The 25,624-nt window shown below is 35.0% G+C and overlaps 1 protein-coding gene across 2 annotated transcripts in view; it reads right to left on the bottom strand.

Moving 5' to 3' along the window:
- Positions 1-25,624, bottom strand: part of LOC131160027 (probable inactive ATP-dependent zinc metalloprotease FTSHI 4, chloroplastic) — a 77,808-nt gene that overhangs the window by 10,829 nt on the left and 41,355 nt on the right. For both annotated transcript variants that reach the window (XM_058115322.1, XM_058115316.1), the window contains exons 4-11: positions 25,127-25,385; positions 6,090-6,221; positions 4,187-4,261; positions 3,989-4,114; positions 3,786-3,895; positions 3,613-3,691; positions 3,356-3,493; positions 3,145-3,256 (exon numbers count right to left, since the gene is read on the bottom strand). In XM_058115322.1, the coding sequence (XP_057971305.1) occupies positions 3,145-3,256; positions 3,356-3,493; positions 3,613-3,691; positions 3,786-3,895; positions 3,989-4,114; positions 4,187-4,261; positions 6,090-6,221; positions 25,127-25,385 (1,031 nt within the window). The remainder of the gene's footprint in view (positions 1-3,144; positions 3,257-3,355; positions 3,494-3,612; positions 3,692-3,785; positions 3,896-3,988; positions 4,115-4,186; positions 4,262-6,089; positions 6,222-25,126; positions 25,386-25,624) is intronic.

Genomic DNA, 25,624 nt, shown 5'->3' on the forward strand with positions numbered 1-25,624 from the left:
AAACAGACCCTTAGCTTTAAATCAGCCAATGGTACCATTAAATGAAAATGACTTCTGTGATGAACCCAAGGTGATCTTCATGCCAGTTTACTAGAGTTCCTAAAGCACTGAAAAGTGTGAAAGAAAAGGAACCAAAATGATCCCAAGAAGAAAGAAGAGATTACATGCTATAAGTAAAGAAAACAGGTCATTATTGAATTGATTGCCTATTATATAAGAGAAAACCAAAGAAGAAAAAAGAAGGGAAAGTTTACTCAATGGCAAAAGTAGAAGTTCGAAGGACGAGTTTGAGAAATATGAAATGGAAAACCTCAGTTTGATAGCACAACAAACAGAAGAAAACAAGATAAATGACCATAGATGTCACTCCAAGCATTGGGGTAACACTATGTTCATCATGCCATCCCCAGACCTCCAATGGCATGTGGAGCCTTGTGCAATGGGCATTTACATTTCTTTATTTATTTTATATATGAAGTATGGTAAAGAAAAATTCAGAGTAAATGCTGTACAAAAAATCAAAAGATGATTTTAAAGAAAATATTGAATGTTTAAAGAAATAAAATTGAAATTATTTTGAAATTCTCAAGAAATATTACTGTAACTTTTAAAGAGGAATGTGAGAAGTTGGAAAGAAAAAAAAAGAGCATTGCAAAATTAAAATGAGACTTTGAAACAAAGGTTGAGGAATTCACTAAATCTCTTTCTAAAGTTACAAAAAATAAAAGGATAACTTGGATCTATTGCTAGAAAATCAACGAATCTTGAGAAAGTAGTTTGGGTTTTGAACTCAACGAAACAAAAAAAAAATTACAACAATTTTACAGAAACTCGGTTCAAAACAAAGAAACCTTTTGTCAAATGTAATTCTTGAAATTAAAAATGCTATCCTACTAAATTATGTTTTGAAAAAGGGAACACACAAATTTTATAACAATCAAATTCAAAACAGAAGAATAACAAATATAGGTTCTTAAAGATCATTTGTACGCTAGCCAACATGTATCCAAATACCAAAGAGTACCAAAATAAATTTCTTTTTATCGCTCATTTGCCCACAAAAGAAAATTCGATGCAAGCGGAAAGTTCAATTAACAGGCTCTCAGAATGGCTTAAATGGAAGAACATTAAAGACAAACTAATAAGTACGACACGGTACAACTGTCATAAAGCCAAGGAATCATCTGAATGTCAAGTAGGCTATGGACCCTCTATGAGATTTTATTAATTAGCTTTGCATTTATTTACTTTATGTCTGCATCAAGCTGATAATTATTTATGCTTTTTCATTCTAAAACAAAGCACAAATTTGAGGAAGTCACAGTTGTTTTTACTTAACTGATTAATTCTTTTAGTATGTTGTTAAGGCTTGACATACATTGTCCGCCCTTAAGTACCAGTTTAAACTTTTAGGTAAAATGGTTGTTTAAATGGTAGCACAGCCAGATTACAAAGAGGTCTTGGGCTCTACTCTTGTTGCCCGTGTTTATCATCTATTTGTGAAATATATATATATATATCCATATATGTTGTTCCCATGGTGAGTACTCTTCATTCCCTTCACGTGCAACAGGGCTGAATGTGTGGGGGAATGCTAAGGCTTGATATAAATTGTTTGCCAACAACCTAACACCTTAAGGTTTTAGATAAGGGGTTGCTTAATCTCTTAAATTTGTGTTATAAATATTTGTCAAATTTTTTACATCTACACTTTTTTTACACTTAGTTATGATTTATATGCATTGGCTTACATTTAAGGGAACCGTTTGCTTGAAAAGTATGTTATACTTGAGGGGTGAATTTTATGAGAATTTCCTGTTACGCTTTTAAAATGACCTACTACTTTGATTGTTTCAAAAAAAGGGGAGAAATTGAATTCTTATGAACTTTTGAATCTTTCGATATAATTTTCTTTTGGGCAAAAAGGTTTGGTTACCGTGAGGAAAAGATTATTGACCCTGATATATTGATTTTGTTGATAACGAAACTTATGCTGTTAGTATTTGTGTCAATTTTTTTTTTTTGAATTAAGTCAAAAGTTGTCATGATGACCTAAAGATGAGCTGGCGATTGCTATTGCACGTCTTTTCTTTTCTACAAGAATGTTAGTCTTTTGGAAAAAGAAATCTTGTTTAAGAAAAGAAGCAATAGGACCTTTAGTTGTTAAATTATTGACGACAACTGTTAGATGAACAAACTCTCATTTTATATAAGAAAGTTCTTTCTTCGCTTTCCCAACATTATCTATCTGATTTGTTGACCTTCAAAATTAATAGGTATACTTTGTATTGTATTTCCAAACTAATAAGAGTTGCTGGACATATTTTAAGTTGACTTTTCTTCAAAAATTAAGGATTACTTATTTTTATCAGGAACATATTTAAACTTTGTTTCTGCAGATTTTGTTTTGTCCTCTCTTGGATGGAAACTCTCAATATTAAATAAAGCAAGCTTAAGGAAATCATGGGGCTTTTTGGAAGCTAAATTGAATGCTCAACCTCTTGATTGAAGCATAAACTGATTGTTGCCAACAATGTACAAACGTTTTGGAACTTTCAAACATATGGCAATGAACCCAACATGCAAAATGGTAATGCTGTAATATGAATAAGCACCAGAGCATGTCAATTTTTTGCAGAAGGACAATCTTGTGAAGTGGACTTACTTACTACGAGTACTAATTAAGTTCAACCATTTTATGATTAAATACTCATCAATAAGTGGTAACAAATGAAGCCCAATGACCGCTAACCAAATAAATCCCTTCAACCTAAGATAAAATGTGAGCACTCCAAATGTGATTGACCAGAATAAAAGGAGCCCACCCTCAGTAGAAAGGAAAAAAAAATATTTCTTAAATAAGGGAACAGTTTATGGAAAATGTGATTGCCTAGGGACTACAGAATAAGTTGTTCTTCCAGTGCCTCTTCTAACAATAAGGAAAAAACAGTTTATTCCAGAAATCCTTGTATTGTAATGGAAGCAATAAATGGATTGTGAGGTGGATATGGGAGCAGGAAGAAATGGAAAAGCATCCCACTATGAATGGTGTACTACATCTCCCCATAATGAGCAAGATGCAAGAACCAAATGAACTGTAACAGCAATTGGACTATGTTGCCAAGCAAGATTTTAGTAACTTACGAGCACAAGCACGCACAATAGATTTCACGTAATCTGATTTCCTTAAAAAGACCCTGCCTGCCATTTCTGCATAGCGCATATTTGGCTGGCTATGAATGGAATGTACATCTGTCTGCATACAATTCAATGAAATTGCAATCAAGACACATCAAAACATGCAAAATAATTGCAACATGGAATGACATTCGACAGTTTTTATTGATTCATTTACCTCAGTAAAAGGGTGGTAAGGATCTGGAAAGTAGCATGCCAGAACAGCCACAGCTGCTTCTCGGTATGCCAACCTCAGTTTTAGTTCCTCCGGAATTTCCCTACTATCTTCTTGCCCTGTTTCAAATGTGCCCTTTTGCTGCAGAACCGTGCAACACAACATCAGTCAATATTCAAACACAATAATGAAATAAGGTTTATTGCTTTGAGTTAAGAGGCAAAGACAGAGAGACAGAAGGGGAGCATTGAGCCACCTACCCTTTTCAATGCCTCTAGAAGTTCATCTCGTCCTATGTAGTCTAAATCCTTCCTAGCAGTTAAAATACCAGCTTCATTCCTGTCATTCAGTTCATTTGAATATCAACCTATTCCTCATGACATCAAGTTAGAGAAAAAGAGTTAAAGAAAATCACGGATTTAACAATTAGTACAATATATTCTGCAGCTCAGCCCCCGTAAAATCATCAGTAAGCTCTGCAATTTCCTGGAGCAGAGCCTCCTTTTCCTGTTCTGAACGGAAAAATTTATTCCTGGCATGCACCTGGCATGCACATAAGCGAAAGGTCAATAAAACTATGCTTCAAACCCCATAGAAATCAAGTTTTCCCAGTGATAAAAATCACACAAACAATACCTTTAATATGGCCAATCTACCATCTTTAGATGGCAAACCAACCCTTATAATCTTGTCAAAACGGCCCTTTCTCAAGAGAGCAGGATCAAGAATATCAAGTCTATTTGTGGCACCTATAACTAACACCTGACAAGCCAATTTGATAAAATGAGTCGGGGAAGTTCTCTCTTCTATATAAGGGAACATGATAAAGCATACCTGGGATGTTGAAACTTTAAATCCATCCATCTCTGTCAGTATCTGAAGCAAGCCTTGCTCCCTCTCAGCACCACCCTAAAGAGTACGATTTTAGGTACAAGTGCATGCAGTGAACTTCAAAATGAAGGGAAGAGAGGGAGGGGGAGACACAGCACTAATATGCATGCAGATGAATTTACGCAGTCAGTACAAGGCACACTCAGCAGATTAAACTGGTTGGATATACACCCAAATATGAAAACCAAGATCTCACTAAGCAGAACCATGAGAGATTCTAAAAATCTGTGTGACATGCCATCAAATGAGAATTTTATGTTAACAAGGCTTCATAAAGAATGGCGAAGGATCAAATTAGTGTTCAATTGGCATTGTTCAATGTTTGACGTTTGATATATATTACAGCTCACGACCTAACCATTTACACTTTAGATCAAAAGGGGACTCAATTTGGTATAAAATCCAGCTCTGCCAAGAGGGCCTGTAGTCATTTATTTTTGTGATTAAATTTCTATGTTAAATTATCCCAAGTCAGAGGCCATTATTCCCATAATTGCAGTTATTCATTATTCAATGTTTGTTAACCTCTCCATGAGTTACAAGGCTGCACCCTGCACAGGAAGGGGAAGTAAAGTAATATAAACCTTTCAAGCATGGAAATGGAAATCATTGAGAAGAAAATTAAAAAGGGGAGCGAGGAAGTACGCCTTCAAGTACATCGCATACAGTGTTGTGTTGACATATAGATCTCAAAGTCACTACAATCTATTCACTAGTAACAAAACCTAATGCTCTCAACTAAAACTTAATCCCCAGAGAACATATATATGAAAGCCAAACTTGTAAATATACGATTATTTCCACAAACTAAATCGTTACTAGCATAAGTGCACAGCATTCAAATACCCATCCAATTTTCAACGAGGATTGAGAGGTTTATGTGCATGGAAAGAGCTACCCCATTGCCTAGCTCAACTTTGGATTAAAAAAAATGAAAATGCTAAATTAACAAGCATCTGAGCATATGATTTTTGCATGGGGCAAATTGCCTTAAATGCAGGACACCTGTATGAGGAACCGTTCTTAATTGACCATCACACTAGCTTGGAAAAATCGAACTAAAAAAAAAAAAATACGCATAAATGATAAATATCAGGTTAGGTACTCATGCTAAGATGACCATGGTGCCATAATTCTACTAGATGCTTCAAAGTATCCTTCTGGTATCCATGATACATGGATATGTGTGAATGCTTTAAGATCCAAAAATTGATAACAAATAGCAGTTTTGAATTTTAGAAGTAAAGGGGAGGTTATTTAGCTGCTCAGATATTAATTCAGACACACTACAGGGCTAAAATAAATACTTTTTAAGTTTTTAAGTAATACAGAACTTTTTTTTAAAATCAATAAAGTATATATCTGAATGCATAAACTATATAACTGCTATGATTAAATTAAAAAATTAAAATTAACAGAAAGATGATGGATAAGCATGATGAATGAAAAATTTTAAATGAATAACTGTGGGGCCAGGGTGGAAGTGCTAAAGTTAGGCTGATCTTACACAACATAGAAAGAAATATTTAATAAGTAATAACTACGGAGGTGTCAACAATTACTGGCCAAATATCACCACGAGAGAAAGAAAAAGCCTGGTGACCAATACATTTTTTACTTATATAATTGATGTTGTGGCTTAATTAACTATTCATACACCAACTAGATTAGTGGTATTGACCCGTCTTGCCTGTTAATCTACATAAGAAATATCAACATGCCATCCTCCAGGGAAGTATGTTGCCCCCCCTTGGTCTAGATATTGATTGTATCAGGTGTTTTTGTTCCTTTATCCATTTTGAAGGGAAGTGGGGAAGGGAGAGGAAGATGATAGCAATTATCTTACCCCACCAATATCAGGTCCACCCCTCTTGCTACCAATAGCATCTATCTCATCAATAAAAATGATGGAAGGTGCAAATGATCTGGCGCTAGCAAAAAGATCCTTGACACGAGCTGCTGCCACGCCTGCAAACATCTAAAAGATATATTTACATCAGCAGACTTTTATAGTGCTGCAAGATATAGAGTAAACAATTTCTTTATGAAGCAACCCAGGAGGTACTAATTACCAAAACAAATGCGGAAGGAATATGTGGAGGCTTAAAAATCCTTTCAGATTAATTAAAGCTATCCCTACGCATAATTAGATCTTCCATTGCTAGTCAATGTTCTCATCTCTCTTTTTTTCACAGGTGGTGTTGGTTTCAGCAAAAATATATTCTCTTTGTTTAGTTGGGTTGAAATATGCAAGGACAAATTGAAAGGTCCTAACTTATTAAAACATAATCCCACTTTTCTCAAAAGTCAAAACAGTCACCTAGCCTCCCCAAAAGACAACTAGAGATTATTTGCAGTTAAGTCAACAGCCAAGACATTCAAAATTACACTAGTCGTTATCAAATCAATACAAAAAAAATTAAAAAGAGAGAGAAATGAGGAGAAAATAATGGACACCAAGAAACAAGCAGCAGCGCAAAATTCAAGCAGTCAGGTCAGATAGTTGTTGTATAGAAGACTTAGGGCATGATTTTCCATCTGAAACAAAAATACAGACTGGACGCATCCAGGTGTAGAAAAACCATCAGATACTTTGCAGCATGGGTGCGCACGCACACACAAGCATGCACACATATATACGCCAATGAACATGTCACATGCTTTGCACTTGATAGTAAGTGAATAACTTTGAATAGTATTTTTAGATAACTCCTAATACAGTTTATATTTTTAAAAATAAACTGATAATATAGTCTTAGTTAAGCTTAAAACTTGAAGTACAAATGCTAAAGACCACTTAAAGAAATTTGAATTTTCTTTGTAATACAGACATGTGACACAACTATGACATGACAAACCTATAAAGACATAAAAAATCCTAAAAATATAGGGCACTACACAACAAGGGCAAAATCCCCAAGTTATAATGTTACTCTTTTGTAATCATAACTTTTTATGAGTAAGAAAAAGTAAAGTCATATTATAATTTTTCATTACATGTCTAAATCATATTTTTAAAAAGTCTTGGATGAGTGTCAAACAAGTATTTGAGAAGCATCAATAAAACTTTCCGACATTAAAACTATATTTTTAGAAGTGTGGATCTATTTATAAAGTGTTTGATGCATGTTCCACAAGTTACCAAACTTCAAAGAGTATTGGTGTTATGAATACAACATTGACAGGCCACCATTTTTTTAGAATTACAATATTAGAAAGATTAAACATGCATTTACCTGACTTCAGGAGAAAACTTTAAATTCTTATATTTATAAAACTGTAATATAGTTATGCAGGTATTAATCTATGAATGTATTAAACCAATTGCTAATACCTTCTTGTAATTATTTTCAATTAGATATGTATGATACATTTACTAATACATTCATTGAGCTTAAAATTAAATTTAAAGATAAAAAAGTTAGGAAGATATCATATGAGACAGTGCTTTCAACAAGGAAAACTCAATTAAAGTAATGATTAAGTTATTATATAATAGTAGGGATACATACAGTCAGCTATAAGAATCTTTTCTTTCTCTATCAATATAAAATATTATATGCATGCATACATACATACATACATACCTACGTACGTACATACGTACGTGTGTGTATATATAGTCAGAATTAAGAATAGTTATTTGGATATAAGCATGTATAAGGTATTTTAAAATGTTAAGGATGTTATTTGTTTGAAAGGATGTTTCATTTAAAATATTTATATATTTATAAAATTTTATAGCTATTTAATTTTATAAGATGCACGCATGTTGCATGTGAAATTTACAATATATGCAATTAATGTTTAAAATTTTGAACCATTAAGATAAATTTATTTTTGTATAAAATTTAAAATCATTTAAAAAACAATATTAACTGTTTGTATATTAAGTGTCTATGAGTCATGCTTTTGATTTACAGAATATTAATATAATGCTTAATTCACATATTAAAGTGGTAGAATGGAACTCATGAGAAGAATTCTCTAGTTTCAATACACAATTCCAATATGTATCATTAGTTAAACATATACATACGTTATGATTCGTTAATGAAAACCCTCAAATCAGCAATTTTTCTGATTCATTCTAGGAAATTAGTAAGTTCTAATTTCAAACAAATTTGACCAGTACTTCAATATTTATGATTTTATTTATAATATATATTTTTCAGAAGTCAAGTTATTACTCATGTTAGACATTTTACAATAGTTTTATGACATACAGAGGGGTTCAGCTATTCCATATTTTTTAAGATATTCTTTCTCCATTTTAGTTCTTATGAAATTGTTACTTTCATTTTGTTTCTTAACTAAATGGACTATTTTCTTTTAGGTTCAAACCTCAACCTATCTAAAATAAACTTTCCAAATGCAATTTTATCTAATTTGGGATAAATTAAATCCTTTTGGGAATATTTTGTTGTAATTGAAAAGATAAGAATATTTTTGTCAAAAAAATCAAATACACTACCCGCACTTTTATATATGGTAAACATATGTAAAAATAAATTTATTAAGAGTGAAGATAAAGATGCAGTTAGAAAAGAATATGTTATTTTAATAATTAGGTAGTGTTAACAGGGGTATTTTGTCCTTAAGAGTTCATTATTATTAATAATATATAAGAGGGCAGACCTATAGTTGTGCATAGACTCCAAGAAGCGGGTTTCTTCCTCTCTTTTTCTTTTCTTCTCCTCTTCTCTCATCCTCTACTCCATCTCTAACTTTACAACATGGTTTCAGAGCATTGATCTCCTTCAAATCTGATTCATCTGAACTGGTTTTGATACTCTATTTTTCATTTTTTCTCCTTATCCTCCTGAAATCAGTCCTAAAATCCTATTTTTTGGTTGGTCAGAGTTGTTTAAGACACATCCCCTCTGGGTTAGGTTGAACAGCATCCTTGGCAGGATGCTGCGTGTTTTCATGGTGATTTGTTGATGCAAAGTCAGTTATGCTCTGTTTCTAGTATCCTGCTGCAGCTGCTGCTGATGTTCCTCTGTCATTCAGTGGTTGCTGATGATGCTGTTTTAATGACATGTATTCATGATTTATTGCTTGCAATCTTGTGCTGATTGCTGGTTGGTTTCAATTGGTGTTCAAACATTAATTTCCTGTTCGTGATTTATTGCTTGCAATCTTGTGCCGATTTCTGGTTGGTTTCAATTGGTGTTCAAACATTTATTTCCAGTTCTTTGCATTCACTTCCAGTTGCTAACAGCCATAATGCCTTGAGCTGCTGCCAGGTTGTTTATTATATGCCTAAAGTAATTTTGCTGTGGTCTGCCTCGTTCTTGGTGGTTAATTCCTTCTAGGATATTGTAAGCTCAGTTCTGTGTCATAGCTGCCAATTGAAGTTCTGGATTTTGGAGAGTATGAAGTGTTGTAAGTTCTGGTTTTTTGAAGTCCTGAAAGTGCTGTTTGTGTTAGTGTGCTGCCTGACTTCTCAAGCTCCTTCCCACAATAAGTAAGCCACAGATACAATTGTGCGCATTTGCACATACTGTGGCAAGAAAAATCATACCATTGATCGCTGCAGAAATCTCCTTGGGAAACCAGCTCGAGCCAATAAGTCTCTTGTGAAGAGCGATTCTACTATTGACACTTCAAACGCACCAAGCCACGCCACTGGGGAGTTGAGTACATCATCCACAATGTCTTAAAGGAGTCTACATCATCCACAATGCCCTAAAAAAGGAGTTTAACAATATTTTTTGTATAGTTCAACCAACTCCATACTCATCTTTTACATCTGACGCTATTGTGGCTATTCACATACAATCGAGCTTCTTGCCTCTTCATCTTCCTCACCTTGGGTTATAGATTCTAGTGCCTCCTCCAATATGACAGGCAGTCCTAATTTGTTTGAGTCTTTGAATCCACTACTTTACACTCTAAGGTTACTCTTGATAATAGCTCGGTTACACCAATTTGTGGCTCTGGCAATATTCTCTCAAGTACTTATATTCCTCTTTTGTGTTATACGTGTCTAAATTTCCCTTGAACTTGCTATCAGTTAGTCAATTAACTAACATAACCGTTCTGTGACCTTCTTTCCTTCGCGCTACGTTATTCAGGATCTCCATATAAAGAAAAGGATTGGTGGAGGACTTGAGAAGGATGGCTTGTACTATTTCAATGGTGGTCATAGTGCGTCCAATTCTTGTCATACGGCTCCCTCAATTTCTACTCATGGTGTTTCTATTGATCAACAGCATGCTCATTTGAGTCATCCATCCCTTCAAACACTACAAGTTTTTCCTATGTTCGAGTCTATTTCTCTTGTTGAGTGTTTTGCGTGTCAGTTGGGAAAGCATATTAGGACATATTTTCCATCTAGAGTCAAATCTCATATTAAATCATTGTTTCCTCTTATTCATGAAGATATTTAAGGTCCATGTAGAGTTAAGAATTTAATAGGTCATCAATATTTTGTGTCCAATGCACATGATTTTTTGCGTATGACCTGGATTTATTTGTCAAAATATACGTATAAATTTTGAAAGTATTTACTCAATTCTACCAGGAAATAAAATCTTAATTTGTGTCGGCATTCAAAATTTTCGAATCTGACAATGCACTTGAGTTTTCTCAAAATGAGCTTCAGTTTTTTTGCTTGGCCAAAGGGGTTATTCACCAAACATCATGTACATACCCCTCAGTAGAATGGAGTAACTAAAAAAAATAGAAGTTTACTTATCATAGCACAGTCTCTACTCATTCATATGCATGTTCACAAAATCTTATGGAACAATGCTCTTCTTACAGCTTGTTTTATGCTCAACGTGATGGCCTTAAGTGTTCTATTGGGACAGACTCCCTTCTCTATCGTGTACCCATAAACATCCATGTTCTTTGTTGTGCCTCATGTCTTTGGGTGGACATGTTTTGTTTATGTTCCACATACTAGTCAAGACAAGTTCTCTCCTCGTGCTCTTAAATATGCCTTTGTTAGGTACTCAAGAACTCATAAAAGATATAGATGTTATGATCCCCACACTCATAGGAAATAAGTTAGTGTCGATGTCACCTTTTTTAAGGGGACACCCTATTTTTCCAGTGTCAGGTCCTCCTTGGATGAATCCATTTTGATTCCGTCATCAATTTATTGTCCCCCCCTATTGTGTTGATCCTCTTATTCCTACCCATATCCCTCTCGAGAAATTTTCTGCCCCCCTTCCAAATCCATCAATTACTAATCCATAGAAACAAATGAGAGTTTATGAACAACAAAAGGCAAGCACAGACATCACTATCACCATGCAAGCACCTCCTTTACCCATCACTATTTTGACTTCTGGTTCTAGAGATCCATCCCAATGTGACTTGGATTTGCCCATTGCTCACAGGAAAGGTAGTCAAACATTTGCTCAGCAATCCTTAGTTTCTTATCCTATTGCTCAATATGTTTCAATTCTTCACCCTCCTAGTCCTATGCATTCTTTTGCCTTGTATATTTCCTCAATTTCTATCCCTTCCTTGCATGTTGAAGCACTTGCTAACCTCGGGAGAAAGCACGCAATGGATGTAGAAATGGATGCCTTGACGACTTGAGGGGCATGGGACTTGGGTGGAACTTCCTCCTGGAAAAGATTTGGTTGGGCTTTGATGGGTCTACATTATCAAATATCTTCCTAACTGAACTATCAAATGGCTCAAGGCTCGATTGTTTGCCAAGGGGTACGCCCAAACATATGGTATTAATTATTTGGGGACCTTTCTACTATTGCTTGATTTAATTATGTTCGTGCATTGATCTCATTGGCAATTAATTTTGATTGGCACTTATATCAATTGGATGTGAAGAATGCCTTCTTGTACAGAGATTTTTAGGAAGAGGTATACATGGAGCAACCTCCTAGGTATGTTGCTCAGAGGGGAGGATGGAAAAGTATGTAAGTTTCATAAGGCCATTTATGGTCTTAAACAATCCCCTCAAACTCGGTCTGATAAATTTAGTGTTGTAGTCTCTGCATTTAGCTTTATCCAACGCTACTCTAATCATTCAGTTTTTGTCCACAAAACGGAGATAGGTGTGGTACTTTTAGCAATTTATGTTGATGATATCATCATCACAAGCAGCAGCCATAGTGGGATTGTGGAAGTTAAGGAGTGGCTTCAAACAAAATTTCAAATCAAGGATGTGCATATTCTACATTACTTTCTTGGCATTGAGATTATACAGCGAAGCCTATAGGAAAGGGGTGAATATATCTCAGTGAATACCTTGGACTTGTTAAGTGAGACTGGCTTGTTGGGAGTCAAACTAGTTGATACTCCTATGGATCTCAATGTGAAGTTGTCTAAGGATATTGGACTAGACTTTGAAGACAAACGTCAGTATAGCCAGTTAATTGGCAAGTCAATCTACTTAACTGTCATTAGACTAGACATATCTTTTGTAGTGGGGGTGGTGAGCCAATTTATGGAAAATCCCAAACAACCACATTGGGATGTTGTTTGTAAGATTTTACGGTATCTTGAAGGCTCGCGTGAAAAAGGTTTGATATATAAATGTAATAGAAATTGTGAGATTGTCATAAAATCTTATGCAAATTGGGTTGGATCAAAGGTCTACAATTAGATATTGTACATTTGTGCGAGGTAATCTTGTTACTTGGCATAGCAAGAAACAAACTACTATAGCAAGATCTAGTGCTGAAGCAGAACATCGAGCTGTGGCTCATAACACGTGAGCTTATTTGGCTAAAGTCTCTTATGTCAAAGATGAATTCTTGGTAATGAAGCCAATAGATGTGTTTTGAGATAATCAAGCTGCCATTTATATTACTAGCAATCCAGTGTTCCATGAAAGGATTAAGCACATAGAAGTTGATTGTCATTTTTTTAGGAATGTTGCGTTGAAGAAGGTTGGGAAGACTCCCTTTGTGAAATAATCAATCAGGCAGTTTTTTTTTTAATTAAGGAAGATATATTACGAACGAGAATGTGCAATCGGAATCCTCAAAAAAAAAAATTAAAAAAAAAAAAGCAAAAACTCAAAAATAAAAAAGAATAAGAAAAATTAAAAAAAATCTGATTTGATGAAAACGACCGAATTGCACTAAACCAATTTTTTATGTCATTCGGTTCAGTTTAGTTCAAAAAATTGGTAAATAGAATATTTTGGTTCAGTTTTGGTTGTGTTTTATGAAACTGAAAAAACTGATATAAACCAAGAAGGCATATTCAATTACCAGTTTTGAAATTTTTAAAGAATCTCTCTAAAAACCAATTCAAAAATTCATTTATAGAATAAATATCCAATTATATTTCAAATAAGAATTACATTGGGCAAATTTTCTAATAAAATAGGTATAAATCTACAAGATCAGCTTTAATTTTTAGTAGGCGTAATCAAGGCCCATCAAGAGGCCAAACCAAACTCAACTGAATATTTTTGGTTTAGTTCGGTTCGATTTTAGACAATCATTTGATTCGGTCAGGTTCATAAATATAAGGAACCAAATAATTCGATTTACGTGTGGGATTTTACAAAAAACCGATTGAACTGAACTGATTACACCCCTACATCATACATCACCGAACACTTCAAATTCACTAATTCCCCCAACCCTTCTTCATCTTAGGTTAGGCCATGTCTTTACGAAGCCTTATTTGAGCCCACCCTGTCTAATGCATGTTACAAGCTGTGCTTAGGTGATATACACCACCCACTTGAGGAGGAGAGTTAGAAGAGAATACATTATTTTAATAATTAGGTTGTCTTAATGGGGGTATTTTTTGTCCGTAAGACTTTCTTATTGTTAATAATATATAAGAGGGTAGACCTAGAATTGTACGTAGACTCTAGGAAACCTCCAAACATTTTTTTCCTCTCTTTTTCCCCTCTTCTCTTCTCTCCTTTACTTCTCGCCTCCATCTCTAACTTTACAAAAGATACAAAGAAGGCAACAAGATCCTCTAACCAACTGAAAAAAAAAAATATCCACAAAACAAAACTAATGGATCATAGCTCTCCAATCTTGTGGCAAATCAGTTAAAGAAACGCCTCTAAAACAATCATCCACAACACACCAAAGAAATACAAGAAAAACCACTTTAGTCGAAACCTATATAGGAGTAGTATCAATTACCCTTGAAAATTCTAGCATTCCTCTATAACCATGTATGCCAAATGATCTAAAAAATTGTACACCTCCAAAGAACTTTCCTCCCCTTTTCCTTTCTAGAACCCTTAAAATAAAGAACAGAAATGCCACAAAATAAGAAGGATAAGCCCAACTCTCCTCAAAAACAGCGAATTAATGAATCTGTATACTCCAAGAAAAAGGACAATGTAAAAACAAATGTGAATAAGTCATCCAAATGCTATAACAAAAACACATCTAGTGGCAATGCCATACTAGGTATTCTCCTCTGCAGCAAATCGTTGTTTTTGATTTTTGAAGAATGTAATCCAAATGAAATCCTTTATTTATTTATTTTATTTGATAGGAGGAAAGACTGTACAAAAAAGGAGAATAAGGAATCCAACTACAAAAAATAACAATATATAAAATAAATGATAACAGTAATGTGACTCAACCAACTAATCATGCTGTTCATTGGCAAAACTTGTACCCATGAAACAATCCGCTGCAACAGCCCATAAAGAAGCCAAATATTGAATCCTATCCAAACCAAAAACGAAGGAATATTCTTCCCCTTAAAAATGCGAGCCTTTCTAGTTCCTACCCTCCATTCCATCCAAATGCCCCACAACACAGCATATAATATGCATCTCCATAAGGCTGACCTGTCTTTATTCCTGTTAAAACCTAAAACAAAACCAGCAGATCTTTCACCAAGTCTAGACAAACCCAATTTCTCCAATGGTACCAAATAACTCATTCCTTATTCTCCATATGAACAATGCATAAACAAATGAGAGGCAGATTCAGAACTATCAAAACAAAGCACACAGACATCAAGAGATAATGCCTTAGAAGGCCTCCTACTCTGCAACACTTTGTTAAAGTCAATTCTATTAAGAACAATCAAACAAAAAAAACCCTTAAGGCCAGTTTGGTATCGTTGTTGTTTTCTGTTTTTTGTTTCTGTTTCTCCACAATGAAAAAAAAAAATTTTAAATGCTTTTGTTTCTATTTTCAATTTTCTATTTCTGTTGCTGGTTTTCACCTGTTTACCAAAAAACTAAAGACCAGATTTTATGATTTTCAATTGTTTTGACAACTTGTTGCTGAAAATTTTAATATCTAGAAATAATTTTTTGGATTAAATTATTCATTTTATACACTTTTAAATTAAAATCAATATTAAATGATCATATCCTCCCTATAGGAAGGCATCCCTCCCAACAAACAAAGCAAAGACAATAGTTCCTCCACCTTGCCGTCATTTAGACATCATAGGAAATGGAAATCCCATGAAAAATTATCCCCATTAAATAGCAAGAAAGAAGAAACAGCTCCACTGCAATAAAGAACGACGATACAAATGAGGAAATGAAATGAGAAGTGCCAAGTCACACACCCATGGGTCTTCCAGTCTTATGAAAAATGAATGTGAAACCCATTGCCCACCCAAAATTAGGGGTACATAATAAAATGTCCGTAAAGCGGTGATAGACACCTCCAAGGACTTGAAAGAACATTTTAAACCCTAGTTAGCATCCCACCCATTTACCTGAAAGCCAAATTTCCTTCTAATAACTTTTTGCCAAAAGGAGTTCTCCAACTGAAAGCTTTTATTGTTTAGGGAAACACAGTTTTCCAAATGAAGGAATGCCAAAGTTAAGGATTAAAATTGGCAACATGAATCAAAGGAGCTACAAAAGATTTCCAAGAAAAATTCACAGGGTATACACCAAATTCTGTCCCTTTCCAAGAGACCTGTGGAAAGAATCAAGGATATTCAGCAACAAGATTAAATTATAGGCTGTTTGGTGTCACTATCAAAAATTATGAAAACAAAAACCATAAGAAAACTAAAAGTCAAAAACTAGCAACCTGTTTGGTTAATATTTGGAAAATTAAAAAAATTAAAAAATATGATTAAACAAAGGCTTGTTTGTCCTTGAATCAAATAACAAATAGAAAATATATATGATTAAAACAATAAAAGAACAAAATAATACAAAGTAAAAATACTATAACAAAAATAAAAATTATTATAATTATTTTACTTTATGATTATATTTTAAAAAGCACTTTACAAGAAAAATCTTATAGTACATGACAATTGAAAAATAGGAAATATATATATATATTATGTAAACGGATTTTATTATTTTTTAATTTTTTTGAAATTTATGGACATCTTTATTTTAATTATATTTTAGATTCATATGATCACTTTATTTTTATTTTAATAAATAAAAAAAAGAATGTATAAAATGCATGATTTAACCCAAAAAACTTAATTCTGACAAGAAGTTGCCAAACAACCAAAATATTGCTTTTAGTATTTTCGCAAACATTTGAAATTTGATAGATAGCAATAGAAAATTGGGAACATACACAAATGCATTTTACAATATGTTTCTTCCCTATACAAAACAGAAAAAAACAAAAACAGAAAAAAAAAAAAAAACAAAAACAAAAATGATACCAAACTGACCTTTCATTGTATAGAAACAAACGTGTTTTCATAATCTATTTCTTTCCTCTCGTCCAAGTTCCTCATAAAATGAAAATTATAAGACTTCTTCCCTAAATTAAGGAAAAATTCAAAAGAGGGAAACGAAAATGACATGAAAACTCTAGAATAAAAGAAGCACCCCAAACCCAATTGATCCTCACAAAAGCAGATACTATCCCCATTACCAGCTTTATAACAAACATGAAGAAAAAGTGCAAAACAAATTTCCAAGATGCCTGCAAGTAATATTTGCTCCAACTTGAGCATCCAAACCATTCCGATGAAGCCCATACCTATTACAAATTATTTTGTGCCAAAGGGAGTTGGGTTCTAAAGAAAACCGCCAAAACCATTTCCCCACCAAGGACATGTTTTAGGACACCAATTAAACAAACACAATCCTTCCTCCATTTTAGACCAACCATCTCCTAACTTATAGAATGATTTCTAGTCCTATCTACCATATCCAACCATAAGAATTCCTTCATAAGCTTCTCTAACTTACATGCCACCCTTACAAATATCCTTAACAAGGACAAGTAATACCTTAAGCAAATCATCCTTAACCACCTTCCAACAATCCTGGAATAAGACCATATTAAAATTTTCCAATCCTGGAGCTTTATCCCTCTCCATCCCAAAAACTGTAACCCTCACTTCCTCTTCCATGAAAGGTCTTTCCAACCAACCCCCCTCCTCGTTAAATAAAGGGTCCCACTCTAATAACACCGTCCTCAGAATACAAATTAGAATAAAACTTGGTGATTTCAGCTAAAATTTGACTCTGATTGATTATATTGAACCCCCCCCCCCCCCGGCCCAAAAAAAAAAAAAATTCCAACTCCCTAATCAAATTCTTCCTCATTTTCCATGTCGCTATCCTATGATTAAATCTAGAATTACAATCACCATCTCTAATCCATTTAAACTTCTCTTCATCTTCTGCCTCCAACTTCTCATTTCCCTGAAAATCACCTCTTCCAACTCATTCTTCAGAGAAACTCTTTTCATCTCTTCCTCCCCCGATAGAGTATCTTCTTCCTTCCTATCTAACTCAACCAACTCTCCTAATATACTTTCCTTTCTAAACCTTAAGTCTCCAAATGCCTCCCTATTCCAATCTTTCAACTTTTTCTTTTAACCTTTTAAGTTTTTTCATGACTCTAAAGCCTTCCCAACCCCTCTCCACATCCTCATTCCACAAATTCTTGACTAGGGGCTGAAAAGAATAGTGATCCAACCACATATTTTCAAACCTAAAAGGATTAGATCCCGAAGCAACCTTTCTCAATTCCTGGCAAAATATATTGAGAGAGATTAGGGAACCCATCCTCCCACTTCATACAGAAAAGGAATCTATCAAGCCTAGCTGCCACCCCACCCACCGACCACGTAAAATTAGCATTATCAAGAGGAAAGTCCCCCAAACCACACTCCCCCATAAAAGAATCAAAACTCACCATACTAGCAATCACTCTATCACTTCCTTTTTTCTCTCCAAGGAACCTCACCGCATTAAAATCACCTCCCACAATCCATTTAGGAGCACAAAAGTCATACATATAACCAAGCTCATCCCAAAAAAAAGCTCCTAAGGGTTGATCTAAAAGGATAATCCACCGAGAAACCCACCAATAACCTTGACCTCTTATATCTACTAAAACAGAAAGAGAGAAGAAACCTACTATATCCACTTTAACAATGAAGAGAGTATCCCACATTACGAAAGTACCACTCACTAACCATATGAAGGCCCAATCCTTACTATGACCTTCCCAAATCCCCCAGCAATCCCCTCCCCTCAACATTCTCAAGTTTGGTCTTCTAAATCAAAACCATATCAGGGGAGTATCTAATTAAGACCTTTTTATTAACCCACTTTTTATATATTCTCTCCTAGCCCTCTAACATTCCAATTGATGATTTTCATAATTTCAAACTTTTACCACCCTCCTTCCCTACTCCTTCCCTCCCCCATAGTTAATAGAAGAAACCAAATTCTTAAGTTCTTTCTACACCTTTTTTTTTTTTGGCTCATAAGTTGTAGGACTCATTAGCAATTCCACCTTGATCCCTACTAGACTAACAAATTTCAAACCTATATCCTCAAGGATTTTATTTGGATCTAAAATGTCTCTCTCACTACCTCCTAAGCCAATGGTAGAAGCACTAACCCCAGAAGAACCCTCACTATAGCATAAAGTGTCAGAAGCAATAATGGATTGAACAGGAAGAGGAAGAATAGCTTTTCCAGATTTGGACGAGTTCAGACCAGCCATAGAAAAAACAGCCTCTTCATCGTTACACCCCCTTTTAACTGAAGGAATATCAACAAAGTCCACCATATCAAAATTAGGCTCAAGCACTGGGGCAAAGACCCCTTATCTATCAATTCTTTCATTTGGTTTAAATTGTGCTTAATATCATTAGTCCACCCTTGTGGAGTTTTGGAGAACAATTGAATACATTCTTCCCCATACAACTATGTGCTTTGTGGAAGTTCATCATCCCTTCCTAAAGCTTTCACTCCCTCTCGTTTAGAACTTTATTCTATTAATTGAGCCAAGGTTCCACTTCATACAAGGCTAAATCAACTCTCAATTAATCCACCAACAAATCCTTCACAAATTCATAAAATTTGCTCAAGTCGTCTTCCGTATCGAACACCTCCTCTACCCCGCCCTCGCCCCCCACTCTCAGGAACCTCTACCTCCCTTTCAGACGTCCCACCAACTAAATCGAAAGATAGTTATGGCTCGATATCGAGCAATGTAGTCCTCATATTCTCCTCTACCCCCTCCGAGTCTTCCAGCACTATGCTTTTAGTACCTCACCATTCAATTTTCCTTGAGAGCTTTGCACACCCTCCCTTTCTAACCCCACCCCCCCCCCCCCCCCCCGACTCCAATCCACCTAGCTTACTCATCTAACCACTAGGTAATGATACCACATTATTTTTACCCTTCTCAACTTATCTGCAAACGACCCTTCTCAGCCCATTATTGAAAAATCCACGTTTGCAGCCCCCTCTACCATCATTAGGGGAGAAATTACTCTCAAATTGCCAATTCTTCTCCCCTTTATCGGATGCTCTTTGACCACTTCGAAGAATGATTTGTTATCTAAAAGCCTCTAAAACACATTATGTTCCTCTGAATTCTGCTCTTGAAAAACTATGGTCTTGGAGCCACAATCTGCACATCTCATAATATAGGTCCCTCAAAGTCAATAGACAGCTTCATCAAGGCTTCTAAAAATTTGTGCCATCCCACATTCTAATTTCCTTCTGGGATACAAAGTGCCTGTCTTCGACCTCCAGGAAGTCGCTTCTCAATACAAATAAACCCACCCCTCTCATTGCTCCTTAGTTCAATACGAACCTGTCTCCCTCTCAGAAAAGAGCATCCCTCACCCATTTTTTGCTTCTAATGGACCCAAACGCATGACCCCTAGGGATCTCAAGATCCATAAGAACAACTCCATTTTTAGTAAGATATAAGCGAAGAATTTCCATACAAATTCAGACACTGTAAGTTGAACTATCCAAATGGTTAGCGTTGAAAATTTTTTTCTCAATCTTCACAGTAGCATGTCCAACTCTCTACTTCCCTACCTCCATACCCATGTGCAATTAGGAAAATAGAAATACAGACACTGTTCCACTAGACAAGAAAGCACAAACACCGAGCATATTACCAAAGCAGCACGTACGGCAAATAATCAAAAAACACCCAACCAAGAGCCTAAGACTAGAAAGCTGGCAAAGCCCTGCTAATGACTAGAAAGAAATGTGGTGGAGTTGTAGGACCATCTCTAACACTAGATAAATCCAAGCATACACTATCGAAGACAGAACCAATGCCTAAGAAGACGACCCTGCTCGGAAACAACCAAAATCAATCACTGAAAGGGACACCAACAAAAATCAACAGAAGCATATCTAGTTCAAAAGCGAGAATCACAAAGACAGGATCACTAAAGTTGCTGAAAATTCAGTGCTCCTGTTTGATTCTAACAACCAAGGAGGCCTTGCCACAATGATACGCTATGGTTTAGAAGAGAAATATCTTTGGAGAGGGTCAAGTAAAGAAGACATGGACCTTCAAGTCGCTGGTTTTCGAGCAATCATTATACATGAGTGTTGCGACCTTAAAGAAATTCAGGGATGGGATTATGACCTCCGCAAAGTCCTCTTCGATCACCTCTAGGTTTCGATCTATTCCCTATAGTAAAGGAGGATGATCGCAAAAGGCTGATGGCGACAGAGGAGGATGATCGCAGAGGGCTATGGTTCGAGGCGATAGATGAGGGCGGAAGGACAACTATAATGCAAGAAGATCAGCTTTGTTGTGTAGATGAGGGCTAGGAGAATGATAGAGGAAGGAGTGGAGCCATCATCGAGAACTCAAAAGGCCAAAGATAGGGGCGTCCAAAGGAGAACATTGAGTCGCAATGAGGAATTAAACCACCACTCTGATGCCTTTTCAGAATCCATATTGCAAGTAATTCATGTGCTAATAGCGTCTTTTACACAATATTTATTGCAATTTTTTCCTTTAGTTTCTTTATAGCGAGCTTTGTTGTTCCATTGCAACTCGTGTACATCAAAACAACCTCCTTCAACATTGCATTGCAAGTGCCCCATGCAATGGGTTGCCCATTTTGCCCATGTTTCCATCCTTGATTCCTTGAACACTTAAAAAAATTAAAATAAAATAAAACAAAATAAAACCAAATGAACAAACAAAAACAAATCAAAAATAAAATAAAATAAAACAAATCAAAACAAAACAAAAAGGTCCACCAATGTTGTTTTGTCCTTCTAGCTAGTTAATCTTCCCTTCAACTAAAAAAATACAAGGAAAGGTTGGAAACAAGGAAATAGTACACTATTTTCAAACTTGAATATCAGTATGGCACAAATGCAAAAATATGTTAACCAAAAGGAGAGAAAAAAAGTAGTGTGGAAACATGTGTTTCATGAATTAGATGATTTTTCTTCAATGTTTATAACCAAAATCACATTTAAACAAAAAGTATTAATAAAGGAGTGCAGCTACACCTTCTAACTGCTGGGATACTAATTGGGGTTTGAGATGTTCTATGGAGAGTCCTTGGGAGAGTATTGCGTAGATTTATCCTCTAATTATTCAACAACAACAAGCCTTAAGTCCCACTAGGTAGGGTCGACTACAAGAATTCTTTTTTGTCAATTCACCCAATCGAAGGCATTTTCCTCTGCTAGACTAAGAGCTATTTATGTCCTTCTTCACTATCACACTCCAGATAAATTTAGGTCTACCCAACCCCTTATAATACTAGAAACAATAACTAATTTGCACCTCCTCATAGGTGCGCTGTTTGGCCTATGTATCAAATGCCCAAACCATCTAAGCCGCCCCTCTCTTCTCTTGTCTTCTACTAGTGTTATCCCTAGTTTATTACAAATATGTTCATTCATTAATTTAGATTTTAATGCTATACCACTCATCCACCTTAGCAATCGCTTTTCAGAAAGTTTTACTTTTTGTATATGTTTCTTAGTTGGCCAATGCTTCAATCCATAGAGCATGACTAGCCTTACAGCAGTCCTATAAAACTTTTCTTTTAATTTTAAGGGTATTCCACGATCACACGGAAAGCCTAAAGCACTCCTCGATTACCTAACTTGCTTTAATTCTATGTATTACATCCTTTTTAATTTCTCCTTCCACTTGGATAATAGATCCAAGATATCAAAATCTACTAGTTTTGTCAATTTATTGATTATCAAGTTTAATCTTATCTCCAATACTCCTCCTTACTCTACTAAAATTACATTTCATATATTATGCCCTATTTCTACTTACCCTAAAACCTTTGGACTCTAAAGCGATTCTCCAAAGTTCTAACTTAGATTCCACACCACTCCTACTTTCATCAATCAACACAATATCATCTAGAAACAACATACACAAAGGGATCTTTTTTTGATATTTCTAGTGAGTTCATCAATCACTAAAGAAAAAGATAAGGGCTTAAAGTAGGAACTTGAGGTACACCTATTGTGATTGGAAATTATCCATTTTGACTATTCCTTGTTTAAAATATGTTATGAGCAATGGGTCTCAAATCCTTCTCTGCAAAGATGCTTGGGTGGGGAATTACGCACTCCTATTTCTTTTTCTTGTTTATATTGTCTCTATTTAATGCATAATAATGTCATTGCATAATAATTTCATGACTTCATCATAGGGTTTTCACTTTCATAAGCCTCTAAACGATTGGAAGCTGGAGGAACTCTCTTCTTTGTTGGTTTTGTTGGAGGAGGGTAGTCATCTCTCATGTGAAAGAGATAGTCAAAGTAGGATTTTGGATTCCCCACGTTTCAAACTCTATCCTTCAAAATCTTTCGTTGAGCACTTTGACCATATCCTTTCAGTCCTCCCCGAAAGCTAAAGTTCCCTCTTAAGTTAAAAGCGTTAACTTGGTTGGTTTTTCACTTGTTCTTAACAGAGTTGATACCAATAATCTATTGCAGTGTAGGAGGCCTTTTAGTGCATTATCTTCAAATGTTTGTTTCATATGCTTTGATAGCTAAGAATCTGCATCACATCTATCTTTTCATTGCTCTCTCTCTTGGGGGATCGGGTTTGCATAAATTCAGAGGAGGAATTATTACATATATCTTTTACAGGTTTTGGGAAGAGTGGTGATGGTTCAGTCTTATGGTCTTATGGCATCTTGCAGTTTTATAGGGAATTAGGACAGAAAGAATTTTTCAAAGAAGACGAATTCGTGCACTTTGCCTCGGAAAAGGATTCAGTACCCGGATTCTCCCTCATCTTTTACAGCTGGATTTTTTTAAAGGATGCCTTTCTCCTTCAAAGAGAATGGAAGGCAGTTTTGTTTTGATTGTTTTCGAGTCTATTTCAGTTTCTTTTTTTTATAGGAAGATCCTATCCTCCTCTTTGTACATTTGTTCCTCAACAATGAATATATACCATTTTCATCTCTATTATTTAAAAGAAAAAAAAAAAAAAAAGGAGTGCAGCTGCAGCAAGATTAACAAAAAATATATTATTTGCATCCTCTGACAGCAAAGTATTCATTTCTGCAGCCAAAATTTTTAAGTACCACTATATCATGAAACTGGCATGGATTAACTAAATTTTAACAAAGTAACCAAATTACATTTTATCAAGATTAAAGAAAAAAAATTAATATTATGGTTTCTTTGATATGGCTGAAAAGTACTAACCAGAGTGATTCCCTATCATGTTGAAATATTGTGTAGGATGAATTAAGGATTGAAAAATCTTTTCAACTGCGAAGGAGAAGATGCAACTTAGTTTCAAATAAATTACGGGCATCTTCAAATGTAGCAAATATATAATATCCAATCATTTTATAAACTAGCATTGATCAAAATTCTAACACATATACTGAAAATTATGTATAGTAATATTAGCCAACAAAAGATGGGGAAAAAACACGTGCGCATTCAACATTATAGGTTAAAAACAACGCAAAATGGCCAGATGGTATCACCAAATATCAAAACTCAAAATCGCTACTATAATGAAGACCAAGGATGCATTTGAAAGTAGCATTCTTCAGCTTTCAAGAACAGCACAATTTGACAAGAAGATTTCTAAGAAAAAAAAAAGAAAGAAAGAAAAAAAAAAAAAAGGAGCCAGTCAGTCTCCACCATGGAGAGCAGCAAACCAAAAAGAAAATAGTTTGCAAACAAACCCTAATATTTTGAAAAAAGCATGCAAACTGCACAACCAAACCAGGAATCATCCGAAAAGTCAAGAAAGAGTTGTGAGTCCAAAGCAACAGGGATCGCAAACCAATCTCATGTCATGTCAATTGCAAGTTTGGACTTCCATGCACATGCTGCATGTTTGGACGTACCAATAAAGCGAATAATTTTCATTCCAACAATTCGTATTCAGTATCTAAACCAAGGTTACCCTCCCTATGCCCATTTGAATTGACCTTGTTCATCACATACATAGGCATAATTTATGGTGTTTCGAGATCCAAAAAGATCTCAAAATTTATGCCATCATTTTTGCGGCTGTGATTTCTGTGTTTAAAAGTTTATTTATTAAAAAAAAACTTCATTCTCAAGGAACAGTTTTAGCTTTCACCGACTTAAGATATCACAATCAAAAATGGAATGATTCCATTTCCATGAAAATCCAAATAGCTTGTTCATTTTCCAGTCATTTTCCCATTGTTTTTCATCACATTAGTGGCTAGTGCTTTCAAAAGAAAATAAGGCCTCACCTCCACAAAATCAGTGCCATTTGCTGCAAAAAAAGGAAGTCCTGCTTCACCAGCAATAGCTTTTGCCAGTAGGGTTTTACCAGTTCCAGGAGGTCCATGAAGAAGCACACCTTTAGGACAATATATGCCTCTATTTTGGAACTCTTCATCATTCTTAAGAATTCGAACAATCTCTTGCAGTTCCCTCTTTATGTATTCTTGACCAGCAAAGTCATCGAAAGTAACACCAGTAGTTTCTTCTGCTGATATAAATTTTGCGCTGGCACATGCCAGCTAAAATTAGACTCCATATGCATTATAATGCAAATCACTCCTTTGATTACATTTGTGCGTCATGCTCCAAAGTTTTCATAATCCAATTTCAAGAATCCACACCAAACAATTGCAACATTGAACAATTTAAACAATATCAAACTGTACTATACTTCAAATTGTCAAAAACCAAAATAATTCTAAATAAATTTGTGCAGAAGCTATTATTAAACACAAACATGACTA

This window comes from Malania oleifera, chromosome 1, assembly GCF_029873635.1.
Source record: "Malania oleifera isolate guangnan ecotype guangnan chromosome 1, ASM2987363v1, whole genome shotgun sequence".
NCBI lineage: Eukaryota > Viridiplantae > Streptophyta > Magnoliopsida > Santalales > Ximeniaceae > Malania > Malania oleifera.